At 41.9% G+C, this 21,960-nt stretch overlaps 2 protein-coding genes across 2 annotated transcripts in view; one reads left to right on the top strand and one right to left on the bottom strand.

Moving 5' to 3' along the window:
* LOC145447667 (uncharacterized) overlaps positions 1-21,960 on the top strand; it is a 75,111-nt gene that overhangs the window by 14,483 nt on the left and 38,668 nt on the right. The window contains exons 11-12 of the mRNA XM_080325927.1: positions 14,953-15,104; positions 18,448-18,538. Coding sequence (XP_080182053.1) covers positions 14,953-15,104; positions 18,448-18,538 — 243 coding nt within the window. The remainder of the gene's footprint in view (positions 1-14,952; positions 15,105-18,447; positions 18,539-21,960) is intronic.
* Positions 2,613-6,851, bottom strand: LOC145438063 (uncharacterized). The gene is made up of 5 exons (XM_080315446.1): positions 6,737-6,851; positions 4,303-4,465; positions 4,154-4,221; positions 3,915-4,090; positions 2,613-3,272 (listed from the first exon to the last, which is right to left on the bottom strand). Exons 1-5 carry the CDS (start codon positions 6,849-6,851, stop codon positions 3,039-3,041), a joined length of 756 nt encoding a protein of 251 aa, XP_080171572.1. The 3' UTR covers positions 2,613-3,038.

Here is a 21,960-nt window from a genome sequence, read left to right as displayed (position 1 = left end):
TACTATGCATATTTTGAAATTTACAGATTGATAATAGAGACTGATCTGATATCAAAACATTTTTAAATTGGGCATTTTAATTCCAATCCAGGATTCGAGTATACTTCCGATAAGTAGGGTAATAATCTCATGGCCAAATATATTCAAATATAGGAGCGGAATTTTTTTTAATATAATATAAATATGTTAATGAGTGTGTCCTAGTGATTGAAACGTCGGAACGCCGAACGGCCCATTGCTGTTACATCGTTGGAGTGTACCCCTACGGTACTCGGTACCTTTAAGTGGCCTTAATAACATGGCTTAGAGACCGAAGATGTAACCAATAGATTTCCAATGGTTGCCATAACTACTTGCTCAGTTGGTGAAATACCAAGTTGCGACCATTTGATCTATTACTATTACCCTGGCACGCGATTAGTTTTTTGCGTCCATGGTTCTAACAAATTCACGGCATTCCGAGTCACTCTAAATCCACTCGAGTCATTTCGATTTTTCCATCGAGTTAGCCCGAGTCTGAGTAATTCTAAGGAAGGTCGCGTCCAAGTCCAACACGCAAATTTCAGTCACGAATCGTCTAAGGGTCGGGTTTTGTCATCACGAATTGGAAATGTGGCGAAATAGTGAATCTTCCACTGCATTGTAGCCTTCGTGATTGATGTGATAGTGAAGTTTGATGAATAGTTTAAAGGGATCGCCAGACAGGACGCCTATTGCCGAAAACCTAGCCTATAGCCGAAGCGCATCGGTTTCCGGCTATCGGCAGGCTTTCGGCAGGCTTTCGGCTTTCCGCTTCATTGGTGTGTATCGGACCGCGTTTTCGCGGGCCGATCAAAATATTATTGCGATCAAAACATTGTTGACTGGCTGGAAAGGAAATGGACGTGGAAGGAGCATTGGAAATGGACGTGGAGTTGGAGGACGGTGATATTGAGTCCTTGTTGGCAGTGTTGCGCGTGCAGCAAAATATCTGCTCGGCATTGGCTCTGCTAGTTTCGTCTGAAGGGTATGATTTGATGATCCGGCAAATTTGTGTACCATACATGTTCATGTTCATTGTTCAGTTCAAGCATATGGGATACATTACAGGGAATGGGTTCGCCCAATTTTCCGAAACAGAGACGAAATGGGGGAGTACAACTTAGTTAGAGAAATGCACAACGATCCGGAAATGTTTCATGAATATTTTCGCATGGATTTTAACACCTTCTATGAGCTGCTGGAAAAACTGAAGCCAGAAATAACAAAGCAGGATACCGATTGGAGAAAAGCTATTCCGGCTGACATAAGACTGGCAATTGCACTGAGGTAAAGTTTGAAATTTTTTAAGAAGCCGTCATCAGGCTTAGTAAATCTTGCTTTAGGCACTTAGCAACTGGGGATTCTCGAAAGTCAATTTCCAAGAGTTTTCGTGTTGGACATTCAACAGTTGGAGTGATAATTGAGGAGACATGTGAGGCGATATGGACCATACTAATGCCTGAGGTTTTAAAGTCACCAGCGTCACCGGAGGAGTGGCAAAGAATATCAAAGGGATTCCAGGAGAAGTGGGATTTTCCAATGTGCCTTGGTGCCATCGATGGAAAACATATTAGCATTGAGGCCCCTGCCAAGTCGCGATCAGAATTTTATAACTACAAGGGAAATTTTAGTATTGTGCTTCTCGCTGCATGTGACTCACAGCTTTGCTTCACTCTGGTAGACATAGGTGATTCGGGGAGACATAGTTATGGTGGGGTATTTTCGAATTCGACCTTCGGAAGTAAGTTCATGAATGGTAAACTAAATGTGCCTGATGATGGCTGCCTACCTGGGACAGATGTACGTGTTCCCTACGTCATGGTTGGAGATGCGGCATTTCCATTACGCAGGAATCTGATGAGACCCTATCCCGGCAAACAATTGCCATCACACAAATCAATTTTCAATTACCGATTATCACGTGCACGGCGTGTCATTGAAAACGCATTTGGCGTGATGGCAGCACGGTGGAGAGTGTTCCGGGGCACTATTACTGCCGAGCCGAAACTTGCCATTGACATTACCAAAGCTGCATGTTGTTTGCACAACTTCTTGCAGTTTAGATCCTCGTGCACACTCTCAAACCTTGGCATCGCACCAGCCACGTCCAGTGATTTTGGAGGCCCGACAACCACTTCACAAACCGAGACCACTCCTCGAACTGGGAGGCTGGGGTCCAATATGTACAGCAACGAAGCAAAGGAGGTGAGGGAGAAATTTACCAATTACTTTATGAGCAATATTGGCAGAGTTGCGTGGCAAGAAGCAGTGGTAAATCGCGTGTGAGCTCGTCGTCTCTGGCGGACTACAGATCTGCTTTGGATATTCTGGTACCATAAATCTGCTTTTGAATATATTGCTTGACGAAATGACATTGTCCTGATGTACATTTGATTGTAAACCACTGTTCCAAACCATTAATATTCTTTCATACACGTTATTGGAACAGTTTTTATTAAAGAAAATATGAAAATTGCTTGTGTGAACATGGTTTGAAAGCAATGTGTAACGAAGTACAGTATATCACAGATCAAGAACGAGTACTAGGGGCAAGTTAATGCATTCATATTGGAACAGTTTTTACTGAAGAAGATATGGCAATTGCTTGTGCGAACATAGTTTGACATCAGGGTATAACGAAACACATACAGCTAAGTACAGAATATCACGGATCAAGAATGAGTACTAGGGGCAAGTTAACGCATAAGAAAGGTAGAATACAGCGAAAGACATGTAAAATGTCAAAAGCAAAAAATGCAGTGAAGAGAATTCAGCAAGCATGTATCAACACAGAGGTAAACAACAATGTCAAAAGCATAAAGCCAGAATTGTGCAATCTACCAATTTAATTAACGGACGTGGTGACTAAGTTACGGATTTCGAAAACTGAGTAGGTCCTAGTTCTAATTGCAGATTTTGAACATTGAATCGTTCTAGTTTCCGATTTTCAAAAGCGAGTAGTTATAGTTCCAGTTACACATATCCAGTCGCTTGTACAAGTCATCATACAACATACATCATTCTGTATCCTGAGTATCAATAACTTGTGTCTCGAGTGAAGACATCTGCTCACCCATGAATTGCATGATACAGCTCATTGTAGAAATAGCTTTGACTGGTGGCAATTTCTCCAACATCTTTGCCACCATGCTGCCAAAGTGGGCATATTCGTTTCTTGGACGGTTTGCAAGATGAGCAGTAAAGTCATTCATTGATTTAACGTTTTGGCTCATGAGGTCGGATATTGCAGCCTGCAAATGGAAAATATAAGAATATCACCACTTTCAATAACTTTACTTGTACTATAAGCAGGGCTCTGGAGCCGGAGCCTTGCATTTTCGCTGGAGCCGGAGCTCTACATAAAATTCAGCCGGAGCTGGAGCTAGTTATTTGAGGGGTAGCTCCGGCTCCGACGTATCTCATAAGATGCTATTATATATGCAACAGCCATATCTAATGAGTTCACATAATTCAACAGCAGCCCTTCGCAAAATCAAGAATCTTTTCCTCTTCCTTGCTGCATCCAAATGTGACTGGATCCTGGATTTGCTAACGCGTCGGAACTGATATTCTAGTCATCAACATCCCAAGTGTCGCGGCCAGACTAATCATATTTTTGGTTGGCCAGGTTGCAAGTTCACAATCTGAGCAATTCAATTTCGATAATATAACAGGATTTCGATAATATAATGGGAAATTAGCTCGCGGGCTACTCAAAACCATATAAGGCCCGCAGGCCGCGGGTTGCCCACCCCTGATATAGACAGACACCTTCGACAGTTTTCAGAGCTGGAGCCGGAGCAGTGGTAATAATGCCGGTCCGGAGCTGGAGCAATGCAAATTTACGGCTGCTCCAAAGCCCTGGCTATAAGCCTTCATCACATCCGACTCACCTGGAATTCTTGTTTATCGGCATATCTCTTCCTCTTTCTAGAGACAACTTCGGTATGTGAGCTTGTTGACTGATCCGCACACTCAACCTCATTTCTACCATCATCAGGCATAACCTGGCTTACATCTTCTTGAGATTCATGGACTTGCATTACATCTTCTTCTTGGCTTGATTCTGCTGTTTTTAGAGTTGCACACGTGAAGCAGACCAAACACATGAATTCATCCTGTGGCAGGTTACCAGTATTTGAAGAAACATCCAGTCTATCTCCATTCCCATCAGAATCTGGTGCAGCATTTCCAATAGTTCTGATCGCAAAATAAGCAATACCAAGTAAGAAATGTGGGCCATCTTGTAGTTATAGATATTTATATGATGTTAGGACTTACGGTTTATGCTTCAAATGATCAAGCAGAAAAGACATGGACTGATAATGAGTAAACTCCTTGATAGTGCTTGCGGCAGAGCCACTGCATTTGGCTTTCTTCAACTCGCCAACATATTTGCTGAACCTGTTTCGGAGTTGTTTCCAACGTTTTTTGCAGTTCTCCGCTGTAAACAATGTGAAATTAATAAAAAACATTAATCATTATACCAGTAGGGGTCTCAGCTTTCCCGTGGCCACTTACTGGCCACAGATTTTTGCGTGGCCGGCCACGAATATCTCGTGGCCGGCCATGAAAAAGCGTTGTCTCGTGGCCGGCCACAGGGAATTTCATGGCCGGCCATACAAAATCATCGTGGCCGGCCACGAGTTCGTGGCCTGTTCGTGATTTCGGCACATCTAGTTGGATGAAAATCCGCCCTTTGCCTCTACTTTGACTATACTCGCGTGGATCTTCCTCATTTGCTCTACGAATTTGCTGGCGTCTAGGTTTCTAGACGACTTCCACTAATATCGCATGTACTCAAGTTAGATTACCATTTTATTGCGCAGTTCAGGGATTGGTTCGAAATTACCATGGTTTTACACATGTTTATCTTCAGTGTTCGCTGTAGAAATGAATCTAATTCCCTCTGACTATGAAAAATTACTCTGAGGCGGTGCGTTGTAAACTATAACACCGAAACATGTGTTTCTTGAATTTCCTAGATAGTTGATAGAGTAATGTTAGAAACTTATTGCTCGGTCAGACAAACGACTTTACAATAAAACTGTTGTCCACAGCTTCCACGCCAGGCGCTTAACGCGCTGGGATTGTGTGGAGAGATAAAAGCGTGGTGCAGACTCGATAGCCTTGCAGTCTCTTCGTTTCTCCATCGTCCAAGCCCATTAGTGATCCAAACTAGATAACCCGAATCCCTGCACCTCCGTCCTTTTCTACGTAAAAAAACATCAAATATTTCTCTTCAAAAAGTTTATTCCGTTATTATCAATTTCACAAAATCGCAAGCAATTGAAGATATTATTACAATCATTCACATACAAGTATTTCAATACAATGTGTCGAATGCATGCTTTTCATAGAAGACACCCAGGGGCACGAGAGATCAGATGCACTTTACAACGGTATCATCATTGGTTTATTAGCAATTTTATCAGTTCAATACACCACAAAAATGCGATACAATGAAAAGACAGGAAGATGTCGAAGCGACAAGGAGTAGTCTATGGAATCTGACACGCACCTTGGCCTAGGCGATGTAAAGAGGAGGCATGCACACTGAATGAAAGTAAAGAAGATAGTATAGAAAAAGAATGCGACAAGAAATAGGGCTGCATGTCATGGGAAGCGAGATCGATAGGTCAGTCGTGGTCCGGTAATCTTGAGGATGGACTGTATTTATTTAGTAGTAATTGCTTGTATTTCGACTTGAATGTGGACATGCTCGTCGACTGTCGGATGGCCGGCGGGATACTGTTCCACACATCAGGTCCGGCATATTTGATGGAGCGATGATCTTTTCGGTCGATCATATGATATTTGGACGACGTGGACGCGCGTGTGTTGTATTTGTGCGCTTTTGATTCAGAGGTAAAGAAGTCATTGAAATATTCGGAGCAACGACCACAGTGAAACTGATACATAAACTTGGCGATTTCTAGTTTCCGCATATCTTCTATGTTTAGGACGCCGAATCTCTTCAGCAGCGACTTATTGGATGGGCAGCCAGGCCCCCTTGGGGCCCTAGCTATGATTCGGAGTACTTTATGCTGTAGTTTCTGCAGTGGCTTGAGTGCAGTTTTACTGGCAGCCCCCCAACAGAGTATGCCATAATGTAACTTCGATTGGATTAGGGATTTAAAGAGTATCAGAAGAACCCATGCTGGCATGAAGCGCCCAAGGCTGTAGAACAGGCCGCACTTCGGTGATAATTTAGTTTCTAGGGACTGAATATGACTCTTCCAGGACATGTTCGAGTCCAGTAAAACTCCGAGATATTTGGCACTATCTGTGTTAGAAACGGGCTGACCAGCGATATTAACGGTTAGGTTATTTTTTGAATTTACTGTCAGCAATTGCGATTTCGAGGCGTTTATGCAAAGGTTGTTCTGGGCCGTCCACTCATGGATTTTGGGCATTTACAGCGATAAGTATTTGCACTGCCTTCAGATGCTAAACCATAGTGAACGATTCTAACTTGTCTGTGTCATCAAAATTGTTCCCTGTACGTTGTTTCGGGAAACATTCCATTGTTCCTTGAATTAACCACAAATATATCATGAGTATTGGTCAATACGCAGGCATAGGCATAGGCGTTTTTTCCTCGGACGATGGTAGCCTACTGCATTTGATGACGCAAAGTATCTGGAGTGATCTATAAAGCCTATTATAGCAGTTATTTGATTATAAAGCAGACGCATTTACGTCCTATGCCCACCACATCGGTTATCAGCTTGATTTTTGAACGACATGCGATACAAAAACGATCCTTGCACCCAAGTAATCATATATCCTCTGGCATGCACGCCATCGATAGTGACTGCAACATCCATTTCATTTGTACATGATTTGTTTCAACCTGGAAGAACGGCTACTAGATGCATATATATACACAAATTATATGGGATCGGAAACGCGACCAAAATCAAATTTCTGGGAACAAAGCCCCACATTTTATCATTAGTACCGGCGGTAGGATAGGCTACATCGTTGACTTTTTTCACATATGCAGCAAATCTGCAGTGCGTCAAGTTCAAGTGCTGCTACAGCATGGAAATATTCATAGATTCCTCGACACAATTATCATCGTCCAACAATATGAGTGCAGCAAGCTCCATTGATGTTGAGGATAGCGAACGTTGTATCTCATATGTATAGCAGTAGGCTACGATGATCAAATATCTATATAACCGTATATCGTGGACTTATCATAGACCTGATACAAAAAGGAAAGATTTTATCAGCCCGGCACTGCTATTCAGATATACGAAAGATAACAAACTATAGAATTGTTTGCAACTACATATCCTATCTATACCGCAGGAAAGAGATATCAGATCGGGGGAAGCACCGGCCACAGCGAGCTGCTCTGTGGCCGGCCACAGAATGTCAAGTGGATTTCACAGCTTTTCTGCAACTTAAAGAGTATTTTCCACATATTCTTGGTTCTTTGATTCCCTATTTGTTTCTTTCCGGCACTTCGATTACTATATTTAGTACTGAGAACGAGAAAATATAGGTAAAATGACCGCATACTGACCGATTAAGTATCGCGATGGAACATGCATCTGTATTCAAGGAGATATAGTCGAGTCAACTTAAACGTAAATCGAACAAATCTGCAGTGAATTAAGACAGATTTCCAGTACAGTATTGTACTATTCATAAATTCATCAGGGCAATTCACGAAAGATTTTAAACTGCCCCTACATCCTTAAACTACATATGATCAAATATATATGTATAATTTCGCATCGCAGACTTATCCTAAACGATAAACATGGTTGAAAAATGAAGGACATAATGCGCCTCATATTATTTAATCGCAGGTATACATATTTACAAAATATAACGAACTATATAATCGATTGCAACTGTACAGTACACTCTACACAGCTCACCTTTCCGTAGAAAATCAATATCAGAACGGGCGAAGCACCGGCCACAGCGAGCTCCAATCTATTCTGTGGCCGGCCATAGAATGTCATGCGAATTTCACAGCTTTTGGGGAACTTATAGAGATTTTTTGTCATATATTTGGCGTACATTGTTCTTTCCAATTCTATAAAGGTTCTTACGATTAGCCGTGACGAGTGTCAGCCGAATATTCGGGTCTATTTTTACAAAAAAAATCAACGCTTACCGGTTACCAGTTTTGATACTGTCTTCATTGCTGCTAGCTTTCTATACCATTATTTCCTATTCCATTTAGCGGATATCTCCCTTTTTAATGCATTCTTTACATCATTTTGTGTGTTTTTAATTGATATTTTAGAGACTCTGCCTGATCGTTTCGACTTCTTCCTATCGTTTCCTTGTATCGCTATTCTTCTGGTATTTCGGGTGAAATGCTTATAGACTGAGTTAAACTCTCGCTCTCACCTAGTTTTATTGACTGTACGCACATAATAGAACATAATTTATCAGACATTTGACCACGATTGGGGCACGGACAGTACTGATATTAAATATTGAGTGGTATATTACAGCCGGCCATGAAAATTCGTTGTGGCCGGCCATGAAATTCATTCATGGCCGGCCATGAAATCGAGTTTTCCGTGGCCGGCCAAGGAAGTTTCGTGGCCAGCCACAGTGAAATTTCATGGCCGGCCATAATATTCACTGTGGCCGGTCATGGAATAGCACTTTTCATGGCCGGCCACGGAATATTTGTGGCCGGCCACAGAAAAATCCGTGGCCAGTGAGTGGCCACGGGAATGCTGAGAGTCCGTCTCCATTATACTGTGACATAATACATTTGTTTACAACTCCCTACTGGACAATTTTTGGTCATGTCGGTGTCGGTGTGACGAAATTGGTCACTGTAAATACTATTACTTCAAAGGTTGCCGATGAACTCGGCACTTGGTGAATTCGGCCGCACAAACTCGGCACTTGGTGAATTCGGCCCTCGGGAAATTTTGTAATGAAGTGTATTAACAGCTAATAATATGAATTATTAAACTAATAATAGCATTATCAAGTGATTCGTCAATCTTGTAAGGAGGTCAGGGTATCCGTAGATCACGCAGTCACGGCGTGATTGGATCACGGATTGCATAGCCGCGGGAAATGACGAAGCGCTCATATACCGACCAAGCGCGGTCTGCTTGGAATCGATGGCGTGAGTGACGGGCCTGTGTCGTGTAAGTTTTGAGAAGATGGATCTTGTCGTTGTATGTAAGATCGGAGCTGTGGAAGATCAAGCGGCGCTTCTTCCTTTATTGATCACGACAAGCCAGTGTTCCTCATCAACAAATGTTTCGCATGATCACGTCAAAATAAATTATTTTTTGCCTTTGGAGAGACGATTCCACTCTGGGGTTAGGGTGTCTCGATAACAGGGTTGAAGGATCCCAAGATTCTAGATCTACCGCCAGCCACGACACGTTTACATTTCCTTTTTGATACTGTTCATTCATATTAAATGCATTTCTAAAGCGAAGGTGTTCTAGTGCCAATTCCTCCAAGGGCCGAGTTCACCAAGTGAAGAGCATCGCGTTATTTCCCGACGTTACGCAATCTGTGATCTAATCACGCCGTGACTGTGTGATCTACCCATGCCCTGACCCCCGTACAACATTGACAACCACTCAAAGTGCCAAGTTCACCAGCAAACAGTCCAGTAACCAATTATGGTGACCGGTACCGCTACGAGATCTACCACGGCCGAATTCACCAAGTGCCGAGTTTGTGCGGCCAAATTCACCAAGTGCCGAGTTCACTGGTAATCACTTCAAATATGGCCGAATTGTCAATTCGACTGGCCTCGGTTTCTCTGGTTGGAATTGAGTAAAATTTGGTGTGCAACGTACTTTTTTTAGGTAAACTCACGATTTGATAACCAAGCCGATGAAATTTGAATAAAAAAAAGTTTGTTTTTTTGACACCCCTAGTGCACATGCATATCAAGAGCAGTGTGTGTACGTCGACAAATAGGACATTGCATAGACAATAGCATCAGTCTAGACTTCCCGGGGTGATACCACTGCATCCTCCGTTATGCATTGTTTACACAAATGGTAGGGGTGAGGAGGCCAAGATGAGACGTGCAATATTTTCACAGAACAATTTTCTGATGGACAAATTCCTTCAACTATGTTGTTCGCACAATGTCATTCTACAGTCCTACCATATTAACAAAGCAAACAGATTTGAGGTTGGGCAGAAAAATGCCAAATACCATATTTTCATAGTTAGCCTATGTGTAAGTTGTGTGAATTCATGTTTGTAAGGCCAGAACTGTCATAGTATTTCATATTATAAAACAACATTACTGGAGCTGGGGTGGAGTGCAATATTAGCAGTGCAATCATGCACTTACCGCTGAAAAGTAAGACATTGCGACAAATTAGGGAAAATACTTGAGGAATTTTTATAGTCGACTGACATCTTTAAATTGAAAAGGTTTCGCAAACGTCAAACTATCTCCTTACCAGTATTTATATTTTTCCACTAACTACAACAAAATGTCTCTAAACAGGAAAATGATTGTATCAGTAGGTTATTGGCAATTTGGCAATTAAAATGAATTTACACAGTAGGATATTTCATGCCCGGCGATTATTCTGATGATGTGAGTAATGAGGATTTTGTAGATGAGGAGCAAAACTGCCTCGTGATTTCCCTAATTTAAAAAATTTGAAATTCGTTTATCAATCATTTTAAAAATTTAGAGGTCTCACGTCTCGCAGACCCCCTAAAATTGCTTCGCAGACCCCCGGTTGAGAACCACTGGGGCTATACCATACCATACACTCATAACCATAAACTCGTCATGCTTACCTGTTGTATTGTATTTAGCGAGTTTTTCGCTGATCTTTATCCAAATATTATCTTTTCGTATTGTATCCAAAAATTTCGTATGTGTAGAGTCATAGAGCACCGGGTAGTCCCGGACGCTCTCGATCAGTTCCTCATTAAAATTAATATCAAATGCACAGCATAAATAGGTCTGTCAGGTCACTGCATACAAGAAAATATGAGTAAAACCAACAGGGCCCCTTCCATCAGAAGAACTGAGCCCCAACATATTATATCTACCGATCTATCTATATCTATCTATCTGCATGTATATCAATGATTCAATATACCAACATATCTGGTGCCATGATTGCCGACCACCTCATATTGTCCTCATCAAGTATACAGTGCGGTAAACAATATTGGCACTACACTCCAATACAATTGAAGTAAATTAGTACTGTTACTTCAAACAACAACGCCACTGCCACAGCACCTCTTCTCCCTGTGATTCACAACACTCAACAAAACATCGCCTATCAAGCCAAATACGACTGAAGCACACGATGAACGACCAGCCGTCGGCGCCGATAGCGCATGAAGTTAAAAATATTTTAACTCGATTCGCGCCCGTAGGCTTTCGGCCAGGCTCGCGAAAAACGAGAGAACGCTTCTTCGTAGGCGACCTGTCTGTATCGCATAGGTTTTCGGCTATTGACTAGGTTTCCGGCTATAGGCTAGGTTTTGGGCAATAGGCGTCCTGTCTGGCGATCCCTTAAGGCTTTCAGAGCTATTTAAGAGGGGATTTTCACTTTATAACCTGAAAAGATACATGTGACTCTTATATATTGTCAAATTGATTGTGGCTACGTAGGAACAACGTCAAAGCGTCTGCAGGAAACGTAAACCAGCATGTCCCCAGATTTATCAGAACACGTGCATCAGGCTCTGTGAGAAGCTCGCCCTTAACTCATCCGCTTAAGCTTGATGCTGACAGATCAAAGGCCAATAATTCGGCCATTGGCAATCATCTATCAGATAATCCGATTTGTGCGAATAATTATCGAGACGACAGATTTCACGTCGTTGGGAGAAGCCGTTCACACTTCCATTTGTGTGCCTGGGAGTCGACTTTTATCAGAATACACCAGCCCAAACTCTGTCACCAAAAGGATTTCGTGTACCACCTGAAAATATTGCAATGATCGCTTTCTCGTTTTAAATTTCATGCTGGCGACGTCATATTTTGTGATAAGATTGTTCGGTTCATATAAAATGTTCTTTCTAATTTTCTACTAGTTGCTCAAGATTACCCCTAACGAGTGTCAGCCGAAAATATTCGGGTTTATTTCAATATGAATCAGTATTGGAATGACTTGAGACAACTTTTTTGAATGACTTGACTTGACTCGAGTCACTTTGCAAAAATGACTTGACTTGACTTGACTCGGCGCTTCAAAAATGTGGATTGGCTCGTGACTCGGAGCAAAATTTACGAGTCAATTTCAAGTCATCAAGTAAACAGTGTCGACTAAATCAATGTATTTTGTGCATGTTCGGATTATTCACGAGACGCCGTTGTAACTTGTGAGAGCAACCAGTCATTAAATGGTTGTACGTTTCACTGATCCTACATTGTTCCATCACAAATACACTGATCGCAAACGAAATGATCACAGCTTGCGTTGTCGTAGTAGCAGATTGATTTAATAGCAACGCATCGCTGTTTATTGGACGGCTCTGTCCTTACATTGTACGGTGCTCACCTTTACCAACCCTCTTGTATGATTTAAATCGAACAAATATATTTTATGCATTTATATCCTCACCGATGTGTATAGATAGCTAGTGTATTGTACGATATCAATTTCTTTCATCTTCGCGGGGCTTCGTATTCGATCCTCGATTTTGACTGATAATAGGAGAATGTAGCATCATAGTGTCTTATATGGTGTCGACACAAGCAAATCTCACGGTTGAATGAAATTGTATCACGTCACAATTTCCATTTGGCTACAGGCAATTTGACGGTTATCTTTGACCGGCTTGCCGAGCAATAAATTTGATGAATCGGGTATCAATCAAAAGCTGACTCTGCACTGATTACGAAAATATAAATTTTATTCCACTCATGGCCCTGGAACCCCCACAATCAGCCCCAAATTATTCATTGTTGAGTAGATTGACAGTGTGACGCAGCAATGCTGTCAGGCGAAACGAGAGAGAAACGCAAGAGCAAGGATGCGGCCGAGCGGCGAGAGTGGGATCAGCTGACGTCGCGGCAATAGCTATGTGCAATCGCGTCGCAGAGAAACGCTGCTCTGTTGATACTTTTTCTATTTGCTTCGGTACAAGCGAGCACGCCTTATCAGCCTTTCCTTGACTTTTAAGGGTAGAACTGGGTCCACAGAATGTATTAGGGCCCTACCAGTTTTCGCGCATTATCCTTCAACTGATAGAGATATTTAGCCTACGTCTAAATTGTCTACATTGGATATGTCACATTATTATGATATCGATTGCCTTAGCCCGCTAGTTGCGTAGGGCTCCAGAGACGCGTGGCGCTGTTGATACTTTCTATAGGCGCTTCGCTAAAAGCGAGCACACATTACCAGCCTTTCCTTGATTTGTAAGGGTAGAACTGGGTCCACAGAATGTATTTGGTCCCTACCAATTTTCGCGCAATATCCTTCAGCTGATAGAGATATGTAGGCTACGTCTAAGTAGTCTACATTGGATATGTCAGATTATTATGATATCGATTACCTTAGCCCGGTTGTTGCGTAGGGTTCCAGAGATGCGTGGCGCTGTTGATACTCTCTATAGGCACTTCGCTAAAAGCGAGCACACATTACCAGCCTTTCCTTGATTTGTAAAGGTAGAACTGGGTCCACAGAATGTATTTGGGACCTACGAATTTCCCTGCAATACCCTTCAACTTATGGAGATCCTTCCGTCTAAGTATAGCTAGGATAGTTATCTATAATTGCACATAGCTATTGCCGCGACGTCAGCTGATCCCACTCTCGCCGCTCGGCCGCATCCTTGCTCTTGAGTTTCTCTCTCGTTTCACCAGACAGCATTGTTGCGTCACACTGCCAATCTACTCAACAGTGAATATTTTTGGGCTGATTGTTGGGGTTCCAAGGTCATGAGTGGAATAAAAATTTTATTTTCGTAATCAGTGCAGAGTTTGTTTGTTTTTGGGGTATTCATGGTGTTTGTCGGCTACTATGGTCATTTACACCAGGCCGATATTTTTCTTATTTTCCGTAACTGCCGACTTATAGCACGGCCCACCTCTGAGCTTTTGTAAGACACCGCTGACGCGGATGAGGGCAGAGAATTTTATTTTCGTAATCAGTGCAGAGTTAGCTTTCGATTGATACCCGATTCATCAAATTTATTGCTCGGCAAGCCGGTCAAAAATGACCGTCAAATTGCCTGTAGCCAAATGGAAACTGTGACGTGATACAATTTCATTGAACCGTGAGATTTGCTTGTGTCGACACCATATAGGACACTATGGTAGCATAGCTGAGAGTTGTCAAACTCAACTGACGTCGCTGGTCGTATTTAAATATTAAGATCACTCGCGGGCCGCACCAGTCAAATGATTCCAAAATATTACTAACTCTTAACTCAATATATGCACTTTTTCGCATTTGCACAATCACAACTCCGCTGTCGGGTGATTATAATGTGGCCTACGAACATACTCAAAATTTGCTATCTTGAAGGAATATTAATTAGTAGTATTTCTTACTACAAATTCGAAAAATGTGTTGGATAAAATCACGCAAATTTCAACAGATATTCAGAATTTCTTCGCGGGCCGAATGAAATCATTTGGCGGGTCGTATGTTTGACACCCCTGAAATAGCTATTCAGTTACTGACATATTTTATCAGCATACCACGCATTTTTGCATGTATATTTAACTTTATATTCGGTATTTGATTCAAGATAAATGACTAATTAATATCTTAAACAGAGCTAATAAAATATAATGAATTTGAATGATCACTCATACTTCGAAAATTCAATTTGACTTCAATTGTTACTTGACTTGTGACTTGACTTGACTTGACTTGACTCGAGTAAAAATGTGCAATGACTCGAGATGACTCGTGACTCGAAGGTAGTGACTTGATCCCAGCACTGATATGAATATACTATTCAAATTTTCAGGGATGGATCGGACGAGCCGCCAGTGAGAAATTTCACAGCATTGTACAATCGCAGCGATACTTACTGTCGTCAGATACAGAGATTTAACCGATATCGACACATATGCGTATTACCACCGAATCTAATTCCAAGATCAGAACACATCTGCGATGGTGAGACAAATCTGTATTTCAAATATATATTGCCAGATTTAATTGTCGACTTCTAGTTCACACCGGCCAATTTCACGTCTTTACTGAGATCAGGGCCGCTCATAGCTTGATTATAGCGAGAAAACGGCGACGCATTCAAGCGCGAATTGTCGCAATCCAGACATCATGACCACAAACTGTGTTCACCTATGCTAGGATGTCGTTATTACTCGACTCTGCGGTTTTTATATCGAAACAATTAGGCCTACTAAACTTCTCGCTAATTCGGACACATACTAACCGAGATCTCACTCCATTATTTTGAAAAATCCCAGTTGTGTACGTTAAAGAATCTACAAAAACCCAGATCCGATATTTGACACGAATTTATATGAGATAATTGTGAAACTGGTAACTGAAAGTCATTAATGACAGTCATACAGACGTAGAAATACATTGTAGCTCTCAATATTGAAATTTCCACAGTTCATTTGGTTATGTTTGAACACCGAAATTCCTCTATATATATGTTGTCTTCGTCTCGGCTCATTGCTATGAAACAATTCGCGTGCGGCTTCAATAATTCATTATGTTTTTGCACTACAAATCTCCGTATCAATGTCAATCCCAGATGCTCGAAAACCAGAATCAAGGTGTATAAACCCAGGAGTCGTTTTACTGATTACTACCATGGGTCAGTGTAAGAGGCTAGATACGCGGCAGCCGTCAATGCAATCATAACCGCCGCTGTTATGGCATCATTATTATCGATACATGGATGCATCAGTAGCGCGATCAGTTTTCAAGGATTATTGAGCGAAAAGTACTCGTAGTATAATCTACAGCAGTGGTTCTCAACCTTTTTGACCTCGAGGACCAGTAAAACTTCGGAAAAATCTAGCGGACCAGCGAACCTTTAAAAACTAAATCGCCCAATGTTTAATTACGACAACTTGAATGTAATATTTAAAACTCCATTTAATGGTGCCTTTTTGTTACTGGATATTTGTACGATGGTTCTATTGAAGTTTCTGCAAGGCGAAGTCCTGTTTAGGACCATTGACTTGATTGTGATTATTCGTTTTCCTACGAAGGAAATGTGAATTTATTTGCTATTGGCTGTAGGCTTTATTATAGTCCAGTGGTTCTCAACATTTTTGACCTCGCGGCACCCTTTGGAAATGAAAAATAGTTCGCGGCACACCATCACAGTGGTTTTTGAACTTTTTTGGCTTACGGAACCTGCAGACTACCAAAATACTTACTATCACTCAGTAGTAACGCCGATTAATGAAACCACCTCTGCAGTCAATCCAAAATGCGTCTGTACTTCCTTTATTTGGAAATGAACTTCTCCATTTTAATATTTCTAAAAGTAAACTTTTGGAAGTAAAGCATCCCTCGTATAGCTTACTAAGCCGTAATATGAAGCGGTCGTTTTCTTCGTGCCAGGATATCGTCCTTTGTGATTACAACGAACAGGGCGTTTCCCGACGAAAGTAAAAGGGGTCATTTTGAAATGCGACGACACAGAAACTCCGGGCTGCCCGTAGATTCCATTTCATAAGATTTATTTGACCATAAATCTATCCACTGCCGCATTGGGTCGAACAGGTCAAGCACAATAGCCGCTAACGAATATACGGAGGCGTAGAGGTGTAGGCTATACCAGGCTGCACATTGCATCTCCACGCAGATCGTGTAGCACGCGTGAGGATAGCCATACCTTAATGGTTGTACTGGCAGCCACCCGCAGTTCAATTATATTTCCAACAAAGCAAGATTATAACCTCGGCGACGAAGAGGTTTCTTAACTGATATAATTTGATCATCATTTCTTCTCAACTCTCATATTCGCAGACAATAACACGGGGTGCTACAAGCCTACATTTTAACGGAAGTGCCGACACGATACCTAACAATCGCAATGTGGATTGCCATGCTTGTAATTCGAATTTGTAAATAAATTTTTATCGAAACAATAAGGCATACTAAACTTCTCGCTAGTTCGGACACATACTATCAGGGATCTCACTCCATTATTTCGAGAAATCCCAGTTGTGTACGTTAAAGAATCTACAAAAACCCAGATCCGATATTTGACAAGAATTTATATGAGATAATTGTGAAACTGGTAACTGAACGTCATTAATGACAGTCATACTGACGCAGAAATATATTGTAGCTCTTAATATTGAAATTTCCATAGTTCATTTGGTTACGTGTGAACACCGAAATTCTTGCATATATATGTTGTCTTCGTCTCGGCTCATTGCTACGAAGCAATTCACGCGCGGCTATTGATCGTTTGCTATAGACTAGAATTATTTCGCGCATAATTTCAAAATTCCCAAGAAATCGCTCGCGGCACACCTGCGAGACGTAAATGACACACTAGTGTGCCGCGGCACACCGGTCGAGAACCACCGTTATAGCCTATTGCCAAGAGTTGCTTAATTGAAGTTTATTGTTTAACAGTCTCCGTATAGCTTTCACATATAGAACTTGTTCGAAACGGGCTGCTTTCTGACACTTTTTATAACAATTGTACCATTGTGATGAATGTCTTTAAAAGTAGACCATGAATTAGCTATTGCGACGCCATGCATCACAGTCCTCACTTTTGAATAAATTCAAAATTATATTTTTATTTGTCTAATCAATGGACTAGCATCCAACCTGTTGCATTTTGGAGTTGAGATATTAAATTCTAATATCTCTGGCGGACCGAAAGGAAGCTTGTCACGGACCGGCACCGGTCCGCGGACCGGCGATTGAGAACCACTGCTCTGCAGAACGTAATGCGATGGTAAATTGCAAGTATTCAACCTACATACGGTATCACGAGTATGCCATAATAGTGGAGAAATACTGATAACTAGGACAAGTTTTCGTTGCAGTTAAATCCGCGGAAAGCCGCATTTATGTATTTATTTTTGACAAAAGTTGCACTAAAAGAGCACATTTTGTTCGGTTGACTAAAAAAAAGGTCAATTTACCGGCTCAGCTTCCGAAATACCCGTACTTCGGTGCTGATTTACGGTGTTTCAGTCGAATTTGGCCGTGTATTTCACCAAAACCGAAAATACTTTCATGAAAAATCGAAAAGTTGGAAAATGTTGCAAAGAGTTGCATGAAAAAAATGGACAAAAGTTCACAAAAAGTTGCACTATAAGATTCCTTAAAACAGCTTAAAACAGCATTCTACATATCTTACGAGTATTTAGGAAGCTGCTGGAAGCTGTAAAAAAAAGTTGCCAAAGTTACAAAAACTTGCCCTACTGATAACATTTCCAACTGCGTACCGTAAATCTATTATTGATTAGTTACCATAGAAAATCTCTAAGTTTCTGAACTGTTCAAGGCACATCATGTGGAAGTGATGAGTTTGGTTGTCTGGATGGCTCCGGATGCATTCCAGCCGAGTATTTCTGTAACGGCAATCCAGATTGCAGGTCAGTGGTAGCCTACTGAATATAACGTTATCCAGATGAAATGAATTGTTACGTTATAAGCAAAATCCCCAATTTAGAGAACAATAACTTCAAATCTAAACAGTGAAAAGAAATTACAGATGCACAATTGCACATTCGGTTACAGTTGGGTTACCATATTTTGGAACCGGGAAAGGAGGACACCTTTACAAAATCCTAAAAGTTAGTTCACCAAAACTGAAAACAGCTGACTTTTAAATATTTACTGAGAGTTCTGTGGTTCTCACTAAGAAAGAAAAAAGTCATATCTTTGACTCGGCTCCCGAAACACCACTTTTCCCGACGCTCTTGTGCTAATGACCATAACAAAGTCATCACTCTGATTGGACTCTCGAATGACCCGCTCAAACTTCCACATTACCCATTTCACGCCATTTATGCCGATTTCCAGTTCACCCTGTCCATTACCCTAGCTAGAAAAGCTGTAGAGGACGGATTGAAAAAAGAATAACATTTAGGCGCCCACGGAGGACATTTTAAAATTCCCGGGAGAAGGAGGACGCATGGTAACCCTACTTTCCGGGTGGTTAACATAGTAGCATTAAATAGATGCATTTGTAGATCGCAAAAGTCCATCTCCAAAATCATTATTTTAACGGCTAATTGTTTATTGCTTCGGTTTGCTTTGAGTACACCAGCCGTATACCATTCAAACTGCGGCTGTACAGGGTAAATGTCCTATGGAGATGCCAGAGGTCAAATCAAATTTAAAATAAATCCTAGCTTATGTTCTGAGTAATACGAACTGTCAACTGTCAACTGTCAACTCCTACGAGAATGTGTGCTCTTACTGAACGATGCGATAACCGACTGCTATGAAATTTCGAGATCGGCAACATCAATGATAACTTTTGGGGCGTCACGAGGCTTTCTGACCCCATATTCGAAAAAAAGTTCCGTCTTCAATCATAAATACAGTTACAAACAAGATTCGTCTATTGTATATTGAGTAACTCCACAATCGTAACTTGTGTGAAATCACAAGATATATGTCAATATATTTATATCTATAGTTGCACCTTGCAAATGTCATATACAAATCATGTATCATAATCAGGCCTGTTTATTTTTGGATATTGGGTTTTATTTTTGGAGATTCTCCAAAAATAAGATTTGAAAACATCCAAAAATAAGGTTTTTTTGGATGATGTTTTTTCAAGTTTTTTAGTAAAATGCACGAGTCAGAGCAGTGCAAATACTGTTGAAACAACCAGGAAACTCAAAAACACACACAAAAACAGCATGTGTGTGCGGTCTCCAAAGCGCTAAAAGTACTTCCACTCACTGGAAGGATCAGAGGCGACACGACAAGGGTTGAAGAGGCGGCATGGTATGAAATCGTGCTAGTGTGGTGCGGGCGGGACCTTGTAACGCAGGCCGAATACCGCCACCTCTACAACAATAACATTCGTCCACACGATGATGGGACTGCATGGCTACCTCCAACGGCAACAGGACTTGATCCAGGAAAACTCCTCGGGGTTATAAACGATAAAGGTCCGGCCTGTGCACCTCCGCTGCAGTAGGGGATCCAACTAATCGTCCTCGAGCGCATGGCCACAGAGCTGATCACCACCGTCACAAAGATTCAGGGACTTTGCCATCTGATCGTGGAGCATCAGGACGAGCTCCATCGCCTGGTCGAACGCCTTCGATCTCGGTGCCCACTGCCCATGCATCTGAGGACTGGGACAATGACACCCGCGGCAAGGAAGGTCCTCTGGTCAGAGGGTGCTGGGCTATCAAGTTCACTGAGTCACGCAGTTTCGTGGAGGATCAGAGTGTGCACTGTGCAGACCTCGACCTTCTCGAGAATATCGACGAAGAAGAGAAGCAGTCCACGTTCGAGGCAGCCAGGAGCCTTCCTTATAGCAGGGCTCATCGACGGCATAAAGAAAATTGAAGTTGCCGACAATGAACGCGGGTTCTGCCCTGTCTACCACACCAAGTGGCGCAACCTCATACACTGTAAAAATAATTCTTGTAAAATAGCTTGTAACGAGCTAATAAATGCTTGATACAAGCTCGATGGAGCTTGCAAATGCCAAATGCAAGCATATAACAAGCTGTCATAGGTCGATGCTTGTAATTGTGCTTGTAAATTGTTTATATTTTCTGCAAGAAGAATGAACAAAAATAGCAGTCTGTACTCACTCAAGATTCGTCACAGACACGATAACACACCCCAGACACCATAACACACCACAGACATGCCCAGACACGATGTCCGAGTGTCAACACAGTTCGCACACACCCCCCGACATATCCCAGACATGTCCCAGACATGATGTGCGATCGAAAACGCAGTTCGAACTTACTCCAGACATGCCTCAGACATGATTTCTTACTGTCAACGCATTTCGAACACACCCCAGACATGTCCCAGACATGATGTTCGAGTGTCAACAACAGTTCGAACACACCCCTGACATGATGTTCGATTGACAACGCAGTCCGAACCTATCTCCAGACATGCCTCAGACATGATGTCCGAGTGTCAATACAGGCCCAACACACCCCAGACATGCCCTAGACATGACCCAGACAAGATGCTCAAATGTAAAAACGCAGTCCAAACACATCCCAAACATGATGTTCGATAGACAACGCAGTCCGAACCTGTTTCAGACATGCATCAGTCATGATGTCCGAGTGTCAACGAAGCTCGAACACCCCCCCCCCCGTCGACATATGCGCTGACATGCCCCAGACATGATGTTCGAGTGTCCACCGCGCTACAAATACCCCCTGACATGATGGGTGATTAACAACGTGGTCCGAACCTATCTCCAGACAAGCCTCAGACATGATATCCGAGTGTCAATACAGGCCGAACACACCCCAGACATGCCCTAAATGTGTCCCAGACATGATGCTCGAGTGTCATAACGCAGTCCGAACACATCCCTACCATGATGTTCGATAGACAACGCAGTCCGAACTTACTCCAGTCACGCCTCAGACATGATGTCCGAGTGTTAACGCAGTTCGAACACACCCCTGACAAGCCCCTAAGATATGTGAATTGAAACGTTGTTCAAAAACACCCAGACATCATATCCGACAATAAGAAAATGCACAAGACACAAAATACGATGCAATTCCAATGTTACTATTTTTCATTATCTTCCTTTTGGTCATTATATTTCAATATATACTCCCAATTCACCCTGTTTGCACAAAATAAACCCGCCGGTTTTGGTTGAGCGGTTTATCAAAAAGGCGCGAGATCAATACGAGGAAGGATTTGGATTTCGATTTCAAATAATCGCAATTAATAATTTTATTTACCTTTTATTGATTTGGACTTGGATTTTAATCTCGAATTCCTAACAGGATTTGGATTTTACAATATTATATCAGACCATCTCGGCGCGAACGCG

The sequence above is a fragment of the Botryllus schlosseri genome, chromosome 1, assembly GCF_051294905.1.
Source record: "Botryllus schlosseri isolate E-star chromosome 1, Bs_hap1, whole genome shotgun sequence".
NCBI classification, from domain to species: Eukaryota; Metazoa; Chordata; class Ascidiacea; order Stolidobranchia; family Styelidae; genus Botryllus; species Botryllus schlosseri.
The sequence above is the reverse complement of the archived record's forward strand: the minus strand, read 5'-3'. Positions and strand labels throughout refer to the sequence as shown.